Source organism: Salvia splendens, chromosome 18, assembly GCF_004379255.2.
Source record: "Salvia splendens isolate huo1 chromosome 18, SspV2, whole genome shotgun sequence".
In the NCBI taxonomy this organism is placed as follows: Eukaryota; Viridiplantae; Streptophyta; class Magnoliopsida; order Lamiales; family Lamiaceae; genus Salvia; species Salvia splendens.
The window spans coordinates 8,463,818-8,483,412 of record NC_056049.1 but is presented as its reverse complement, the minus strand read 5'-3'; the positions used below and the strand labels follow the sequence as shown (position 1 = coordinate 8,483,412).

The 19,595-nt window shown below is 36.1% G+C and overlaps 2 protein-coding genes across 2 annotated transcripts; one reads left to right on the top strand and one right to left on the bottom strand.

Moving 5' to 3' along the window:
* Nucleotides 1–1,909: 1,909 nt before the first annotated feature.
* On the top strand, nucleotides 1,910–4,689 carry LOC121776687. The gene is made up of 4 exons (XM_042173870.1): nucleotides 1,910–2,661; nucleotides 2,764–3,125; nucleotides 3,218–4,257; nucleotides 4,300–4,689. The coding sequence occupies exons 1-4, from the start codon at nucleotides 1,910–1,912 to the stop codon at nucleotides 4,687–4,689; spliced, it is 2,544 nt and encodes an 847-aa protein (XP_042029804.1).
* Nucleotides 4,690–10,360: 5,671 nt separating this feature from the next.
* LOC121777474 (40S ribosomal protein S6-like) lies at nucleotides 10,361–12,497 on the bottom strand. The gene is made up of 6 exons (XM_042174748.1): nucleotides 12,393–12,497; nucleotides 12,231–12,295; nucleotides 11,425–11,482; nucleotides 11,221–11,329; nucleotides 10,860–11,132; nucleotides 10,361–10,774 (listed from the first exon to the last, which is right to left on the bottom strand). Exons 1-6 carry the CDS (start codon nucleotides 12,396–12,398, stop codon nucleotides 10,536–10,538), a joined length of 750 nt encoding a protein of 249 aa, XP_042030682.1. The 5' UTR covers nucleotides 12,399–12,497; the 3' UTR covers nucleotides 10,361–10,535.
* Between the last annotated feature and the right edge of the window lie 7,098 nt (nucleotides 12,498–19,595).

Below are 19,595 nucleotides of genomic sequence, written 5' to 3'. Positions count from 1 at the left end.
CAGAATTAGAAAATGAAAATATCTTTATAACCATATACTTGATATTTATACTAAATCTTAAGATAATAAAACTGATACACAACAAAATCTCTAGATAATAGTTTTCTTATAATATATATTATGAATAATTCATTTGAATGTTATGAAAAATCTACAGAGAATATTTATTTGAATATATTAATCCTAATATCTAAATACCATTTTTGGAATTCCTTGGGCGGGTTTACTTCTTGCGCATCGTGTACACTTTCCAGCTACAACCATAGAACTGGGTGGTATGAGAGTTACCACACAAAAATGCAAAGGGCTCCTAAAATTATAGTACTATTTTAAGACTTTAAGTGACTAACTACACAAATCAATACTACTTATATATTTTTTTTCTTCTAATTTTCAAAACACCTGACATTTAGAAAGCCCTTTCACTGATAGAGATCTCAATCACAACATTAGTTGTAGCCCTAAAATAGTTTTAAACTGTATATATATGGTTGGTTAATTAAGAGGTGTTATGGGGTTTTGTAACGTTTTGTGATATGAATAAGTTTTTAATAGCCATTACATTTTTATAAGTATTTAGTTTACTTTTACTGACACAATTACTGAATTTTTTTTCCAGAACACAGACAATGGAAAACAGCTAAAGTCTTTACAACCGCAAACGGCTTCTGCACAAGAGGAAATTGTTAAATCCAGTTCAGTGGAGCTTCACAACATAGGTTTGCTTTCAATTTGAGATGTAATTGTTTTAAATATTCCTTGAATGGTCATCTTACTGAGTCTAGCTTTGCATTTCATTTTTTGAGCCTTCGTATATGTATTCCATTCCTTCTATTACATTCCTTGTACATGTGAAACACAATTATTTGATTAGATAGAATACAAGTATTGCTTCAACAAAACACTACTTCGGCTCCAATAAATAATACCATTAGGTGAATAGATGCTTGGATGAATGCAAGCAAGATTTTTTTAAGTTTACCGTTCACATAGCCCTATTGTAAAGCACTTTCTTGATATGAGCATATAAATATATTTACAGCCAAGATTCAGGTAAAAAAACCTCTACTATCAGTAAGGATTATCAAGTAGGCCGACCCAGTGTAAGATATCGAATACATATCTAAAACCCCCAAAATAGAATAAGTGATCAATAAAGTAAAATTGAACTGAGACGGAGGGAGAATTTTATTCATATTTGGCTCATTTGTTGGTCATAATGAGTATATTTTAAAGTTAAGGGTTTAGGATTTAGGTTTCAAGGCTTGGGTTTTTAGCGTATAGGGTCATTATATTGCAATGAATTGAAGCTCGACTAGGAATTATCTCACCAGTGCAATCTTAAATTATAGCTTTTGATAAACAATATCTTAAATCTCATTAGGAAAAGTGGTAAATATACGTTCTTTAGGTTTTTTTATTTTGTGTGATGTAAATTTACTTTATTTTTTAGTCTCACGGTCAGAGTCATTTTTCCATTTTACAAAAATGTACAGTATGATTTTCCACGTATTTATATTTTAGCTTAATCTTAACTTCCTTCGTTTGTTTTTACTAAGCGGGCCATATTAAAACTTAAATTAAAAACATCTGTATTTTTAAACTAAATGTTGGGCAAATTTTTACTAAGCGATTGGGAAAATTTTTACTAAGCTGGCCATATTAAAACTTAAATTAAAAACATCCGTATTTTCAAAATGTCGTCCTCCAGAGGTCTTACATTATTTAATGTTCTCTAAACACTTAAAAAGTGTCCAATTTTTAAAAAATATTCACTCCTATAATTCAATGTTTGCCTTTACTTCGTTGGGTGGTAAAATCGATAATAGCTTGAACACCGGTCGTGCGTCTCCCATTTTCCGTTTGCATGGCCAGAATTACCACTTGATTGGCAGTTTGTTGCCGTTAGATGGTTGCTCGCCAAAATTTTCCCAATTGTACATCTATGTTGCAGTTTCAAATGCGTGGATTACCTCATGCGCATATTTTGCTTTTCCTAAGCAAAGAGGATAAACAACCTGATTCTCGACGTATTGATGAGATCATTTCTGCTGAAATACCTGATGCCCAAGATGATCCATACTATTATGCGAATGTCAGAGAATTTATGGTTCATGGTCCTTGTGGTATTGTTAGAAAATCATCTCCGTGTATGGCTAACGGAAGTTGTACGAAATACTTCCCTAAGAAGTATATTGCAGGAACCAATTTTGATGGTGATGGTTATCCTATTTACAGACGTAGAGATAATGGACGTGTTATCTTGAAGGATGGGGTGCCTTTGGATAATCGATTTGTAGTTCCGCACAATCGTTTTCATCTTATGAAGTATGGAGGTCATATTAATGTGGAATGGTGCAATCAATCGCGATCAATCAAGTATTTGTTTAAGTACGTGACAACATCTTTTTTTGAAACTGGTTCTAATGGTGTGGAAAAAATTGTGGATGAGGTTAGTTTGTTTTATGATAGTAGATACATATCGTCATGTGAAGCCGCTTGGAGAATATTTGGATATGACATTCAATATAAGGATCCGGCTGTTGAAAGATTGAGTTTTCATCTACCAAATGAAAAATATGTCGTTTTTGAAGATTCTGAGCCATTGGAACGTGTCGTGAATCATAATTCAGTTCGTGAAAGCCAATTTTTGGCTTGGATGTAAGCAAATAAGAAATTTGTGGAAGGAAGAGATCTCACTTATGCAGAATTCCCCACAAAGTTTGTATGGAACATTGATCATTGAAAACTTAGAAAACAAAGGTATTCTATCGGAAGATTGTTCTATGTTCCTCCTGGTTCTGGTGATATGTATTACTTGAGATGTTTATTGAATGTCGTTCGTGGTGCGACATCTTATGAAGATATTAAGTGTGTTAATGGTATTCAGTATGCTACATTTCGAGATGCTTGCTATGCATTAGGGTTGTTGGACGATGATAAAGAATACATTGATGGCATTATCGAGGCTTCTTTTTGGGCTTCGGCTCATTCAATACGATTGTTGTTTGTAAGTTTGTTACTATCAGAAACCCTTGCACGGCCAGATATTGTGTGGACAGGCTGTTGGAAATATTTATGCGAAGATGTTGTCCATAAACAACTCAAAATCTTACATCATCCAGGTATTTTATTTTTTTATAAGCGTAGTTTTTATATGCGTTCATAATAATTTTTTTTGTTTTTTAAACTACATGGACTTTTTAAATTATTGTAGATTTGTTGGGGGACGATGAGATTCAAAATTTAGGATTGCTTGAGATTGAGAAATTGTTAGTTAACGGTAGAAGAACTTTGCATGAATTTCGTTCGATGCCATATCCAAGGACACAATCGTTGGAAAGTTCTAATAATAGATTGATTACTGATGAGCTATGTTATGACCGGGAAGCCTTGTCAAGAGAGAATTTAATCTTTGTCTCGAAGTTCACTGATGAACAACACCAAGTGTATGATACGATAATGTCTGATGTCGATTTTAATCACGGTGGACTATTTTTTGTTTATGGGTATGGAGGCACAGGAAAAACTTTCATTTGGAAGACATTGTCAGCGGCTATTTGTTCAAAAGGTGATATTGTTTTGAACGTGGCTTCCAGTGGTATTGCTTCGCTATTGTTACATGGTGGGAGAACAGCTCATTCTCGGTTTAAGATTCATATCAATCCTAATGAAGATTCAATCTGCAATATAAAACAAGGTAGTGCATTAGCTGAGTTGATTGTGAGAACAAAACTTACTATATGGGACGAAGCTCCTGTGGTTCACAAATACTGTGTGGAAGCTGTTGATCGGAGTTTGTGTGACCTTATGAGAGTATGCAATGAGTTGAGCATGGAGATGCCATTTGGTGGGAAAACTGTTGTTTTGGGGGGTGATTTTAGACAGATTTTACCAATTGTGCCTAAAGGTAGCCGACAAGATATTGTTAACGCTACTATTAACTCATCATATCTTTGGAGTAGTTGCAACGTTTTGAGGTTGACTAAAAATATGCGAGTTCTTGGTATTAAATCTGGTGAGGAAGCATCGAAATTTAAGGCATTTTCTGAGTGGATTGCATCTATTGGAGATGGAGTTATTGGTGGTCCAAATGATGGTGAAGTCAGTGTTGATCTTCCTACCGATATTGTATTGTCAGATAGTGGTGATTCCCTACAGAACATTGTTACATCTATTTATCCTTCATATATGAACAATCAAGAGTTGAGCTGCCATTTGCATGATCGAGCTATACTTGCTCCAACGTCAGATGTGGTTGACTTGGTTAATCAATATATGATTTCTTTGGATCAATAGGACGGTCGTGTTTATTTGAGCTCAGATAGTATATCTAAATCTGATCAAAGTTCTAATGGTTTCGCGGAGATACATTCGATGGAATTTTTGAATAATCTTAAGTGCTCTGGTACACCAAATCATGAGTTGTTGTTGAAGGTTGGTACTCCTGTTATGCTATTAAGAAACATAGATCATGCTAACGGATTGTGTAATGGGACACGATTGATCATTACGAGTTTAGGTGATCATGTTTTAGAAGCTAAAGTATTGAGTGTTGATAATCAAGGCCATAAAGTGTTGATTCCTCGGATGTCATTAACACCTTCTGATCCTAGGTTGTCTTTCAAGTTTCAACGTCGACAATTTCCTTTGTCGGTGTCGTATGCTATGACAATTAACAAGAGCTAAGGTCAATCTCTTGCGCATGTGGGATTATTTTTAAAAATACTTGTCTTTAGCCACGACCAATTGTATGTTGTTGTGTCTAGAGTCACGAGTCGTGAGGGATTGAAAATTTTGGTTTGTAATGATGAAGTTTCTGGGTCTATGTATTCTACTGTTAATGTTTGTGTACAAAGAAGTTTTCCATAACTTATGAATGAATATTTTGTAATTTCTGGGAAGATGGAATACAAGTAAGAAGCCATGTCATATTTCAGTACTTACTTTTGTTTTATTGCTAAGTGTTTTTATTGATTTAGTCTTTGTTTCTTTCATCTTCAGGGTCAAGAGAAATGAGCTGGCAGTAAAAGGAACCATAACATTTGATGTAAACAGCACTATCACAATTTCTCATGTGAACTTCCAGTAAAATCCTATTGTTTAGTTTATTTGATCTCCCCCCCTCTCTGCAGGTACATTCCTGTTGTAGGTTACTAATAATCATGCTCACATCCTTTCCTTCTTTCTGTTGATTCAGGGGACTACCGAAGTATGATGGATGTTGTTTCTATATCCACATTAATATAGATTGTTTTGTGGTAGTGTTTCACTGTTGAACTTTAAACTTTATCACATATTGACGATGTGTGTTTATACTTTTTTTATTTGATATCCAACATATTCTTACCAGTGTCCACAAATTTGAGAAGCTGATTTTTTTTAATATTTGACACATAATATTTAGATATTATATATATTTTTTCCAAAAAATTCAATATGTCGTGTAGCACGGGTGATAAATATTATGTTTCTCACATCCAATATAGATGTTGCCTTCCCATGCTTTGAATTAAGATTATAGATAAATTAAACTTGAAATAATAATAAATTATAAAAATATTAAATAGTAATTTAATATTTTTGGCCTATATCTCGACTTATGGGGAAAAAATAATTAAACACCAAAATTTTGAGTTCAAAAAATATTAAACACCAAAATTTTGTAAAATACCTTATATACAAAATTATGAGATCAGTATAATTTGTGAAAAAAAATCAAGATTAATTCACAAATGTGAATTCACAGTTTAAAATTAATTATTATGAATAGAATCAATTGGATCGGGCATCGCTCGGGTATGATACTAGTTACATTAAACCAATTGAATAAGATTTTACATATGTATCTTATTCGGTTCACACTGATTATCTATTTAGTTATCAATTGGTTTGAACTGTTTATGTATCGTGGTGAACCAAATTACTAGTATTGTGGAACTAGTTCTCAATTCAGGATTTCTTAGTGATCTTCAAGATATGAGTTTTGATTTTTTCGATGGTTCAGATCTAATTCATTTTAACTGTATAAGGTGAATTGATTACAATGTAAGATGAATTGAATTCTTAATAAGATGGAGTTATTTATTTTGAATTGTTGAAATTTGTTTCATTTTAACTAATATGTGTCTACTTCTCGGGTGAAATTATTACATTAAAAGATGAAGATATTTGATTATAAGATGAAGTTATATAACACAACTACCACTCCCCATAATTAGACGTCCCCAAATCGAACCGAAACGGCCTGAAATCGTCACCAGCGGTTCCGAACTGGAACCGTCGGCGACAGTTCGAACCGTGCCCGGAACCGCCGGTTCCCCCGGGGCGGTTCAGGTTCCAATTGTGCGCAAACCGTAATCGGCGGTTTTGAATCGCCGGTTTCGTCGGAACCGCCGGTTCTGAACCAGCGGTTAGGCGGTTCCGTCAGCTTTTCAGGCCTATTTCCGACCTACACACTAGGCTTTTCAGAAACCGTCAGCAGAACCGCCGGTTTTCGTCAGAAACCGTTGACGAAACCGGAGGTTCCGTCCAAAAAACCGCCGGTTTTCTGAAATTTTGAATTTTTAAATTTTTTTATTTAATTCAATCACATTTTCCCCCTATAAATACCCCCTTCTGAATTTTTGAATTTCATTTTTTAACATCTATGTGTCTATGTGTTTTATTTTTGTTAGTATTTTTACTTAATTGTATAATTTTCGTAAGAGGAAGAAGATCGATATGCGGCCTTGTTACTTACTCTCGCCTACCTAGAAGGCGGCATTCACATTCGGCTTCGCATTTCGAATACGATGTGAATCTATCTTCGGACGAAGGCGATGATGGATCGCATCAATTCCCCCTTCCAGCGCCGGCCAAGTTGGCGAAAATGATGAGGAGGCCGATGCTCCTCCTCCTTCAGGACGACAAAAGAAGATGCCTCCGAAGTTGAAATCCGATATTTTCACCAAACATTACAAGAAGGTCCTGGTGGTAATTTCAAATCCTAATGATCCGACCACTACCATAGAGACAAATGAGTTCAAAGCATATTGTAACTATTGCGAGAAAGTCTATCCATTTGGAACCGTTGGGGGATATGGTACTCTCTATCGCCATTTGAAGGTAAAACATCCCGTGGAATATGGGCATACTAAGTCTCAAAGCCAAATAAACTTCTCTGTCGGCTCATCGTCTCAAACAGGTACGCCTCTATTTAAATATGATCCCAAAAATGTTACCGATGCTATGGTAAGATGGGCGGCAATGAAGCATTTCCCGTTTAATTTTTTTAATGACAAAAAATATGAAGTTAATATGCAAACCGCATTTAATGTTGCTACAAAATGAATTCCCCCCTCAACTGCTCAAAGATCTAACAACCGGCAGTTTTTTGATAAAAAAGAGAAGTAGGAAAATTTTTATCTACCTTGGGACACAAAGTTAATATTTGCTCTGATGTGTGGATGGATTTTTACATGGGAATTTCATGTCATTTTATAGATAATAGTTGGACTTTAAATAAACGTTTAATTGGTTTTAAACAATTTCCTTCACCACACACCGCACAAGCAATTGCATCTTTAATTATTCAAGTTTTGAATGATTATGATTTATGCAACAAAATATTTTCGGTTGGTTTTGACAACGCAACCGCTAACACTGCAAGTATACCCGAATTAATTGCGGCTTGCTCCCCGATGATAAGTGGTAAGTATTTTCACCAAAGATGTATATGTCATATTTTAAATTTATGTGTACAAGATGCTTTGTCTTTATGGCAAAGACATATTCAACCTATTACAACAGTTGTATCCTTGATCCACTGGAAGTCTCATATTGGCAAGGCGTGGAAGAAGTATTGTCATTCGAAGAAAATAAGGTACACAACTTTTAATTTAGATGTGTCTACTAGATGGAACTCTACATATGATATGTTGCATTCTACATTAGATCATATAGAATATTTGGTTGATTTTTATAGAACTTTTCCTGTAGATGATTTATATCTAACCTCTTCTTATTGGGATCAAAGCATCAAAGGTTTTAGAAATGCCACCGTTGACTTATCGGGTGTGTATTATTGGACATCCGTTCGTGTTTTAGAACATTGCATGTATATATCACTTGTTTTAAAACTGCAATGAAAAATTCCGTAAATAATCCTGAATTAATGTGTGTTTTATATTATATAATTGAAAAATGGCTTAAGTATTTCAATGAGATCCCAACGGTTTTTTTGCTTGCAAAAGTTTTGGATCCAAAATGGAGACTAGTTGGTACTTTAAAAATTTTAGAATTTTATTACAACAATTTGACTTCTATTGATCTTGAACCACTTCGAGCTTTGCAATCGAATGACGAGGACGACGACAACAACATAAACCTAGCCCAAACATTCCAATAAACCTCCCCCACCTCTCAACCCTGCAAAGAAGTTTTGAGTTCGACTTGCGGGCTCTCTTTCACGATTACGAAGCCAATTACAATAGTACCCACCAAGTGAGACCTAGACCCCCCGTCAAACACATAACTTTGGCTTCTTCCAAGTTGATGACCCCGACGCCCAATCCCAATTGGCGGACCTATACGGCTACAACAGCGGAGGAAGGACGGCAAATTTGGCAAGTGAGTTAGATTTATATTTAGACTCACACTTTTCTTTCAATGATGAAGAAGAAGGTCCCGTTCCCCAACAAATCGACGTCCTAGATTGGTGGGGATCACACGAGAAAGATTTTCCCATCCTTGCATCAATGGCCAAGGAGATCTTTTCAGTTTCGGCTTCCACTGTCGTCGTCGAGTCCGCCTTTAGTGTTGGAGGCAACGTCTTGGACGACAGAAGAAGTAGACTCACCGGGCAAAACATGGAAGCCACCATGTTACTTGATGATTGGTGCTCCGCCGAAATTAGAGACCAAGAACCAGATTGGGACAATCAAGTAGTACAACCCGACAAAGACTACTTCCCCGACGAAGAGTAGGCCAATTCCTCCGATCAAGCCAAATAGGTAAGCAAGGTAAGAGAACTACGTGGAGTTTGATTCCAAAATGCAATTGAGCATTGAGGATACGTAGACATCTCAACTTAAATTTTAAATTTAAGTTGAGCTCAAGTCCTTTTCCTTTATTTCTTTTTTCTCCCTTTTGTTTCGAATATGTAATTTGTAAATTGTAATCAAGACTTTAAGTCTTTTGTAATTTATAATTTTTAAGTTGTAATTTGTAAATTTTAAGTTGTATTTTGTAATTTTAAAGTTGTAATTTGTAATATAGTTGAAATTATCAATAAAATTGCATTTGTACATCGCATTATTCTAATTTTATTTATGCAATGATATTTACATTTTTTACTTGAATTACAATTTTAACAAAAAAAATAAAAAATAAATAAACATGAACCGCCGAACCAGTCCGGAACCGGCGGTTCTGGACCTTGACGTGAACCGCCAGTTCACGGTTCAGGAACCGGAACCGGAACCGTCCAAGCTAGGACGGGCCGGTTCAGGTTCAAGAAAATCTTGAACCGGAACCGGCGGTTCCGAACCGTGAACCGTCGGTTGACGTCTACCCATAATCATCACGTTTCTTTTTAAATGTGTTATATAATGCTCTGATTTCTTTTAAACTGAATAAATTTAATTTCAGATCGAACCCAATGATCAATTGAAGACGCATGAATTGCGTAAAATTACAGGCGTGACTTGACAATGGAGATGTAATTGTAAAACGTAAATTGATGAATTGCAGGAGTGAATCAATAGAGATGAAATCCCAAACGTGAGCGATGGGTGTGGCTGACAATATATGAATCTCGTTGATCTATCTTGTAGGTGTGGTGGTGATTGAATCCTCCATTAATATTGGTTGAGTGTATAAAAAAAGAAAATAGTTATACTATCCACAATAATTAACGTGGAATAATGGACATATTATGACAATATATTCGATATATAACTGTGCATCATTTTAGGAACGAATTAACTACTGAAAATATCGGTCTTCCAATACAACCCCTAGCCGATTTTTAAGATTAAAAATTAAAGATTTGACTGATTTATTAGATACACTAGATTATAAATTTGAATGGCTAAGATTTGATCTCTAGTTCGGTCTTTAAAATTACTTCGACATTGAATACAATCATATATATATATATAAATCTGATGGTAGCACAAGGTATGCATTCCTTTGGATTTTATTGAAGCTAGATTTCATACTTAAAAAGACTTCCTCGCAGGGAAAATATGAGATATCATACGCTATACCAGATAGGCCAGAATTCAAAATTTGCAGGCTGACATCTCTTTCAAAACATAAGGTCCCAAGACTTACAGAAACTAGTGGACATAGTATTAAAGTTAATACCAATAAAAAATGCAAGAAACGTATACATATATTGAACTAGAGTATATTAAACAACACAAGCTTTGAAAATATTAAGAGAAGCAAAGTAGCAGAAAATACATAAAAACCCCTTAATCTAAGACCAGCAAAACACCAAGCCAAAAATGGCACTGACATACACGAAGGGATGAGATCCTAGATGACAATCAAGCAGCAATAGATGGCTTCGAGGCTGTAGAGAGTTTAGACCTCCGCTTAGCCAAGCTCTCACTGCGTCTTTCCCTTTGCTCCTTCAACCTTTGAGCAAGGAGCTTTTGGTAATCAGCAGCTTCCGATTTAGCCTTGGCGATTCTCTTCTTTTTCTCAGCAATTCTGCCTCTCTTCCTCTGCAGGGTGAGGGGAGTGACCAACCTTTGAATCTTAGGAGCTTTGCTGACTTTCTTCCCTGTGTTCATAAATCAAATGTCAAATGAAATCCATATGCATCAAAGGTCAATCTAAGGATATAACATGGTAATGTGAAAACTCACCAGCTTTGGTGGTGAATTCACGACGGTATGTATTAACATACTTCCTAACATCATCTTCCTTGTTAAGGTTGAAGAGCTTGCGGATCTTTGAAGCCCTCTTTGGACCTCTCATCCTTGGTTTCTCAGTATCAGTGAGACCAGGAAGATCATTGTCGCCCTTTTTCACAATAACCAAGTTAAGGACAGAGAGATCAGGGCTCACAATGCAGCCACGGACAGACTTCCTTCTGCGCTCACCGTTTCTCCTACCATAACCACGGAAGCATGGGGTTCCTGTTCAAATAAGTGTATTTCAATTAAAAACTTCATGTTACACAGAAAATTATTCAATAGGGATCCTGATTTAAGGCATCACACGTACCACGGTGCAGCAGGAGTCTCACACGACCAGGGGTCAGGACACCCTGCTTCATCGGGAAGCCCTGCTTGTCACAACCACCCATAATCTTGAAAACATACCCTTTGAACTCCTGAATTAATTGGGTCAGCATGGTAGAATTAACATTATCAAGTAAATATTTCGTATTAATTAGGGCGACAAAATCAACAAATAATAGTAGCATACATCTCCAAGTGCATCTCCACTGACTTCTTGAGATATCCTCTTGTCCCAAAAAACCCGGCTGCAATTGAAAGGACAAACTAGGATCAGGCACACAAATAACAGCTTGGTGTATACAACACCGCTCATACGCCACACAACTAGTCCAATTATAATCACTAAGCATCATAACCCTCCATGATGACATGCAAAAAAAGTAACAACCGAAGCAAGACATTTAATTTTAAATTTTTCATAGTTCTATCCATTCAAAATATAAACTGTACAAAAAACTAAGATGTGACGAACGATGCAAGAAGCAATATTAGTCACAATCAGAAACGGCAAAAGACTGCTCAAGAAATGCATTATGCAACAATAAAATCAGGCAATATAGTAAATTTGAGAATACAGTAAGGAGGAAAAAAGTTAACAAAGCTGACATTAATGTCAGCCTCACGATCAAGAGATCTCCCGAAAATTCGCCTATATCAATCATATCTGTAGCTAAAATTCGAAGCCATTTGCTAAGACCGAAATGCACCAAACAGTCGCAGTTTAAACAGACAAAACTGGCTGTTGTTCTCGGCTTCAATATTTTGAAGATTTCATCATGTTAATTCTTATACAAATCAATGACGAAAGCAAGGACATAATAAATGAAATTTTTCAACGGAGCTAAAAACTCAAAAAATTAAATATACACGAACTTATTCAAGCATATATAAAGCTACAATAACATAAACGAATGCCTATGAAAAACGAAGAATCCAGATTCAACAATTATACGATAAGTATGATCAAATAGTAGATGAGGAAAGAAGATATACAGCTTAACGTCATCGTCGATTTCCAGCTTCTTCTGGCATCCAGTGGTCGGATTGGCTATGTTGAACTATCAAATGAAAAATAAATCATAAATCCACATTAAGAGATGAGCAACAACTGAGCTCTTATGTGTGCTGTGCAAGAGAGAGAGAGAGAGATTGAACCTTCATTGGCACAAGAGGATGTGAGAATCACTACGGCCCTCTCTTCTCCTACACTAGGGTTTCGAAAACTGGGTGAACTTTTGTGACCTCTTATATATATCCAACCGAGTTCAAAATAAATGTTGATTGGGCCAATAATAAAAGTAAAGGCCCATCATTTGAATAAAATTAATTGGGCTACCCAATTTGGATTTGATCGAACTGAAATATCTTGATCGGGATAGGAGAGAACTATGTCCCTCCCTCTATTATACTCGCTTCTCTACGAAATTGGAAAATATCTTACATTATATCGGTTTACCCACATCTTCTCTTTCTCTCTCTTTGTAGTTAACAATTTCTCATTAAAACTCATGTCGTCCTATGGCCTATTACGAGAACGGAGGAAGTAACATATAACCAACAAGAGTGATTAGATCTTGATCTAGATGATCTAAAATTATAGAACCATGGTTGATTTATCCAACTCTCCAACACATTGTTAGTAATTCTTGTATTCATCTAATGAGCGCAGCGGAAATTGCAGACAAGAATAACAGATCTAGATTCATAATCATATTGCAAGTTGAGCACGTAACACACAACGAACTAAATCTTACTTGTTGTGTTGTTCTTCTTCTACGATTGTATCCTGCAAGTTGAATCCACTACTATCGAGGTCCACGCGTATTCTGATCCGATGCAGGAACAATTCCTCGGTACAATCGTTCTATAGAGAAAGCTAGGAAATCTCTGTTGAACATAGCGCCGCTTTTCTCTCTTAGAGAATTAGGTTTTCTATATTGTGTTCTCTACAATAGAGGATATATATAATAGAATAATTGTAACATTGGACCAAGCCCAATAGAATTATTTCATATTAATCTAATCTAGCCCATTAATCTTTCAATCTCCCACTTGGACTAGCATTAGATGTAATACACAACTATAACATTGTACCCTTGAGCGGATCATAATACACATATAGTGTGACCCTTTAGGCCCCCATTATCGACGACGATCTAATCGAAGTCTGCACAAAACTCCTAGACTGCGTTGGCAGCGTAGCTCTATATATGACGGACGTTTACGTGAATTCGGTAAACAAGCCTTTACACAAAGTTTATAGTAATATCCTTTCATTCACGAACCACCCGATTGAGCCTAAGATTTGTCATGTGTCATCCAAATAGCTCAATCACTTTATCTCATCTTTATTAAATGACCCATTCGATCATATTCAATTACTTTAATTGAATATATCTTTGCATTGGCCAATGACTTAATGGTCAAGTAATATAGAGAATTTGAGTGTTCTCTCGAAATTCTAATTGAGGAATGAATCTCATTCTTGGCTCAACTACCATTTCCATTTATCTTATGATGTACCCAACACAAGTCCGTGTCTCAATCCTCCTTTGGGAGGCAAAGCATTGGACAAGATCAAAGCACACCACTCAACAAACAAAATGTGTAATGACCTCAGATCCAATGACTATTACATACTTCATGCACTAATAAACTGTAGACACTTAACAAAACAGTTTAATAGTAGGGTATACCAATACTCTCTAATGTATACCATGTGTCCATCACGAGTATCTAATATCTCATAGTTGTGAGAACAACTACATTCTCGAAGAATGTGATGCAAACCCCATGCTAACCTATAACATATCATCAATATCCCATTCTTGATGATCATTGGTTAGGGCTATTTTAGAATTATACTATATCATTAATGTCTCACACCATTAACGACAGTCACAATTCAAGGGAACAAATATTTAGAATAAAATCAAACATTTAAAATAATTATTCCAATAAGTGCACAAAACCCATAGAAAATGAAATTTTCATATAATGTGATCAAGTAATATTGTCTCAACACAAAATGTTTCTAAGACATATAAAACTGTAACTCCCACTGATTCAAAGCCATCTACCAACATGCATAACACCTAAGCTCTCAAAGTGCTTGTTGTGTTTTGCTATACATAACGGTTTGGTGAAAGGATCAGCCAAGTTATCATCAGTGGGTACTCTTTCTAATTTTATGTCGCCTCTTTCAACTATTTCTCTGATCAGATGATATCTTCTGGGAACATGCTTGTTCCTGTTCGTAGCTCTGGGTTCTTTTGCTTGCGCAACAGCACCAGTGTTGTCACAATACAAAGGTATTGCACTATTGGCACTCGGAATGACACCCAGTTCTTTAACGAACTCTAACAAAGCAACAGCTTCTTTGGCAGCTTCAGATGCAGCAATATACTCGGCTTCGGTGGTGGAATCGGCAGTTGTACCTTGTTTGGAACTATTCCAACTCACTGCTCCACCATTGAGGACAAAAACATATCCAGACTGAGACTTATAGTCGTCATGGTCTGTTTGGAAACTAGCATCAGTGTACCCAGTAACTGATAACTCTGGTTGTCCACCATAGACTAAGAAATATTCTTTAGTCCTTCTAAGGTACTTAAGAATAGTCTTAACGGTTTTCCAATGTTCCTCACCGGGATTTTGCTGAAATCTGCCTGTCATGCTAAGCGCATAGGCCACATCTGGCCTAGTAGAAATCATGGCATACATAATAGATCCTATAGCCGAAGCATACGGGATCCTTTTCATGTTGTCTCTTTCTTTGTCATTAGAAGGACAATCCTGCTTTGACAATACAATGCCATTTCCCATAGGAAGAAAACCTTTCTTAGAATTCTCCATTGAAAAGCGCCTTAGCAACTTGTCTATGTAAGTGGATTGTGATAATCCCAACATCCTATTCGGTCTATCTCGATAGATCTTGATTCCAAGGATGTAGGAAGCATCACCCAGATCCTTCATCATAAAGGAACTAGACAACCATTCTTTCACGGATTGCATCATGGAACGATCGCTTCCCATAATCAAGATGTCATCAACATATATGATAAGGTATACGACGTTTCCATTTTCGCGTTTACTATAAACACATGGATCCTCTTTGCTTCTGACGAAACCAAACGATTTGATTGTTCTGTCAAAACAAATATTCCAACTCCTCGAAGCTTGCTTAAGTCCATAGATGGACTTCTTTAGCTTGCACACTGCATTCGGCCTTTCTTTCGATACAAAACCTTCTGGCTGTGTCATATAGACATCGCCTTCTAATTCTCCATTGAGAAATGCGGTTTTGACATCCATTTGCCAAATGTCGAAATTGTAGTATGCAGCAATTGCAAGTAATATCCTAATGGACTTGATCTTAGCAACTGGCGAAAAGGTTTCATCATAGTCAATGCCTTCGCGCTGACTATAACCCTTTGCCACTAACCTAGCCTTGTAGGTTTGTACTTTGCCATTTGCATCTCTCTTCTTTTTGAAGATCCATTTGCAACCTATGGGGTAAACCCCATCTGGCAAGTCAACTAGTTCCCAGACTAAGTTGAAGTACATCGAGTCCATTTCAGATATCAAGGCTTCAAGCCACTTCTCTCGATCGGTGTCCGACACCGCCTCGGTATAGGTCTTAGGCTCATCTTCATCTAAATCAACTTCATCATCTTGGTTCTCAACCATTAGATTCAGTCTCTCAGGTGCACGACGAATCCTTCTAGGCCTATTGAGTTGGTTTTCTTCTGGCTCGGGCTGTTCATTCTGATTGTGAGTAGGCCCAGGAATATCACTATGATCTTCTTGAGGTAGAGTTGATGCAACTATTGTATCATCTTGTATTTGATGCATCTCATTGTCTTGAAGAGGTTCTTCGAGAGTCCCTCTAAGGTCTCCTCTAATAGTATTTTCCCCTCCCAATAGATCATCAAAAACTCCCACTGTGTTATTGTTCAAACCATTTGACAATACATCATCCTCATTGTTAACTTGTGGTTCTTGAATTTCTTCAAGATCTACTGTATTTTGACCTTGTTCCTTGCAGACATAACTGTCTTCAAGAAACGTCATATTCCTTGATGTTATCACCTTGTGATTTTCAGGACAGTAGAAATCGTATCCCCTAGTTTGTTTAGGATATCCCACAAAGTAACACTTCTCACTTTTAGATTCCAACTTATCAGTCATTTGTTTCTTAACAAAAGCTGGACAACCCCAGGTCCGCATATAGTTAAGACAAGGCTTTTTGCCATACCATAACTCATATGGTGTTTTCTCAACTGATTTAGATGGAACTCTATTCAGAATGTAAATAGCAGTCAATAAAGCATGACCCCAGAGAAATAAAGGAAGACTAGCTAAACTCATCATGGATCGAACCATATCTAATAATGTTCGGTTTCTCCTTTCAGATACTCCATTCATTTGTGGTGTACCAGGAGGTGTCTAGTCCGACTGAATTCCATGCGATTTCAAGTAATCAAGAAATTCTCGGCTCAAGTATTCCCCTCCTCGATCTGATCGAAGAGTTTTTATACTTTTCCCAAGTTGTTTCTCAACTTCACACTTAAACTCTATAAATTTCTCAAAGGCCTCAGATTTGTGTTTCATAAGATACACATATCCATACCTTGTAAAATCATCAGTGAAAGTAATGAAGTACGAATAACCACCTTTTGCTTGAGTTGGAAACGGTCCGCACACATCTGTGTGGATCAACTCTAGCACATCATTAGCACGCACCCCTTTCCCAGAAAGTGGCTTATTAGTCATCTTTCCTTTGAGACAGAATTCACAAGCACCATATGATTCAAAATCAAATGAATTTAGATAGTCTAACTTTCTCAATCTCGCTATCCTTTTCTCATTGATATGACCAAGTCTACAATGCCAAAGATAAGTAGCATTATCCGTATTACATAGCTTAAGTCTTTTATTTTGTACATTGAGAATATCCCGTTTGCATTCAAGCATATATAATCCATTCTCTAAAGAGGCATTTCCATAAAACAATCCATTATTAGAAGACGAGCACCTGTTGTTTGCAAAATGGAAGGAAAAACCTTCGATGTCCAACATCGGAATGGAAATAATATTCTTTGAAATAACTGGAACGAAATAACAATTATGTAAATCTAGTCTATGTCCTGAGGGAAGATCTAATCTATAAGTTCCCACGCGTTCGGCAACAACTTTTGCTTCATTTCCAACACGTGGGTCTACTTCCCCAGGCCTCACTTTCCTGCTGTCTATTAAACCTTGCACATTATTACAAATGTGTGAACCACAAGCGGTATCCAATACCCAGGATTGTGAGTTATTCATAGACATATTTATCTCAATGACAAACATAGCTGAGCTCCCACTCATTGCACCTTGTGCCTTGAGTTTTGGGCAGTCTCTCTGCCACTCCGTGAAATTTGACCTAGTCAATTTGTTTGTTTCCATCATACACTCATAAGATAAGTTTGACATATTATCTGAACAGAAAATAAAACGAAAAGCAAATTAGAAAAGCATACAAAGATCACAATCGCATCACTAATCAAACAAGGGTTTATTGTATTGATTAGCTCCCACTAATTTTAACATATATTATGTCCCCCAAACATAAAATACGAATTTATATCTAATATAAATTTTAGTGGTCCAAGATCCAAGTCTATATTATTGCAGCCTCTGCGAGGGCTGATGACTACAATAATATCACCAGGTAGGCCTCCAAGCCAATTGTAACAACAATTTTACAATTCTTGGTTTATTAATCCAATTAATATACGTCCATAAATTATTCTGGTTGCGAGGGCTACTCAAAATAATTTAAGCAAGTCAACCCCATCACACGATGCCAACCATGCATCTATGAATGAGCCTAAACCTTGTAGATTTAGAGTAAACGCGAGGGCGTAAAACTCGTGGTCGAAAAGACTAGGAACATCAAACAATTGTGATGGACGACGCGTTTGTTTCAAAACAAGACTTATATTTTGTGGGGAAAAGTGTGATACTAGTTCTGTGAATATAATATCCAATATTAAACTTCAAACAATTACTGGGCGCCGCCTACCCAGACATAGTATAACACGGACTACACATACTGGGCGCCGCCTACCCAGACATAATATAACACGAACTACACATACTGGGCGCCGCCTACCCAGACAATAAAACGGTCCCTAACTACTATAGTTAAAAAAATAAACATAAAATCAAATAGCATGCTTATCACATAAGATATCAAATAATGCTCACCGAATAAAATCAAATTTTATTCTCTAATTAAATGTGGATTTAATTTTATTAATTCTAAATTAATATAATTATACATATTTAATATTAATTCCAAATTATTATTGTGTTGTGGAGTATATATCATTTCCAGATGATAACTATGTCCCAATTTGTTAATCTAATTCACGAAACTAATCCAATCTATATTAATTCTAAATCAATAAATTTATAAATCAAGTAATAATTTCAAATCATCATCAAGCACATATATTATTTATTATTCCAAAAATAATAATATTAACAAATTCTAGCTCATTAATCCAATTAATTAATTCATCATCTAATTTATATCAATTCCAAACTAATATAAACAAATATTTAATATTAATTCTAAAACAATATTAAAACTAATTTACTATTATTATTCAAAATAATGATAGTAAATAATTTATTGGCTTGATTAATATTATTAATTCTAAATTAATAATGTGATTTACAGTGAACAAAACCACAATTCGGATCTGACCCGGATCTTCAAAACCCGCTAGGGTTCTCGGAAAAGAACAGACGCCCCTCTGTGGTGCTGCCTTCACGCCGTATTTATTCCACCAACTCTGCAGCCCATCGCCACTCACCGCCGCCATGGGCGCAAAGCCGAGGATCCCCGCGACAACCGCTGCCGCCATGGGCTCAAAGCCGAGGACCACGGCACAATCGCTCTCCCCCAGCTTCAGCAGCTACTGCAAAGTCGCCGAAATCGCAGCTCGAACAGTCGATGAATAGTCACAGCAACAACATTGTTGTGGAATATCATTATTTAAAAGTAAAGATGTTGCAGTAGATTACTTGATACTCATAATAATAAATATATTATTATTATTAATTTGGATTATGGGTTTATCCAATTCTCTGATTCATTCACGAGATATAATGCGCATCTGATCAGCAAATCTTCACCTTACTTTTAGAATCACAATCTATTAATCTAATTAATATATTATATCGTCAGTTCGAAACTAACTAGATACATATTCATTCAAAATTGAATAATTTTCACAGATCAATTAAATGAATCAAATCAGAGTTTTGATTTCCAAAATCATCCACAAATTAATTAGGAAACAA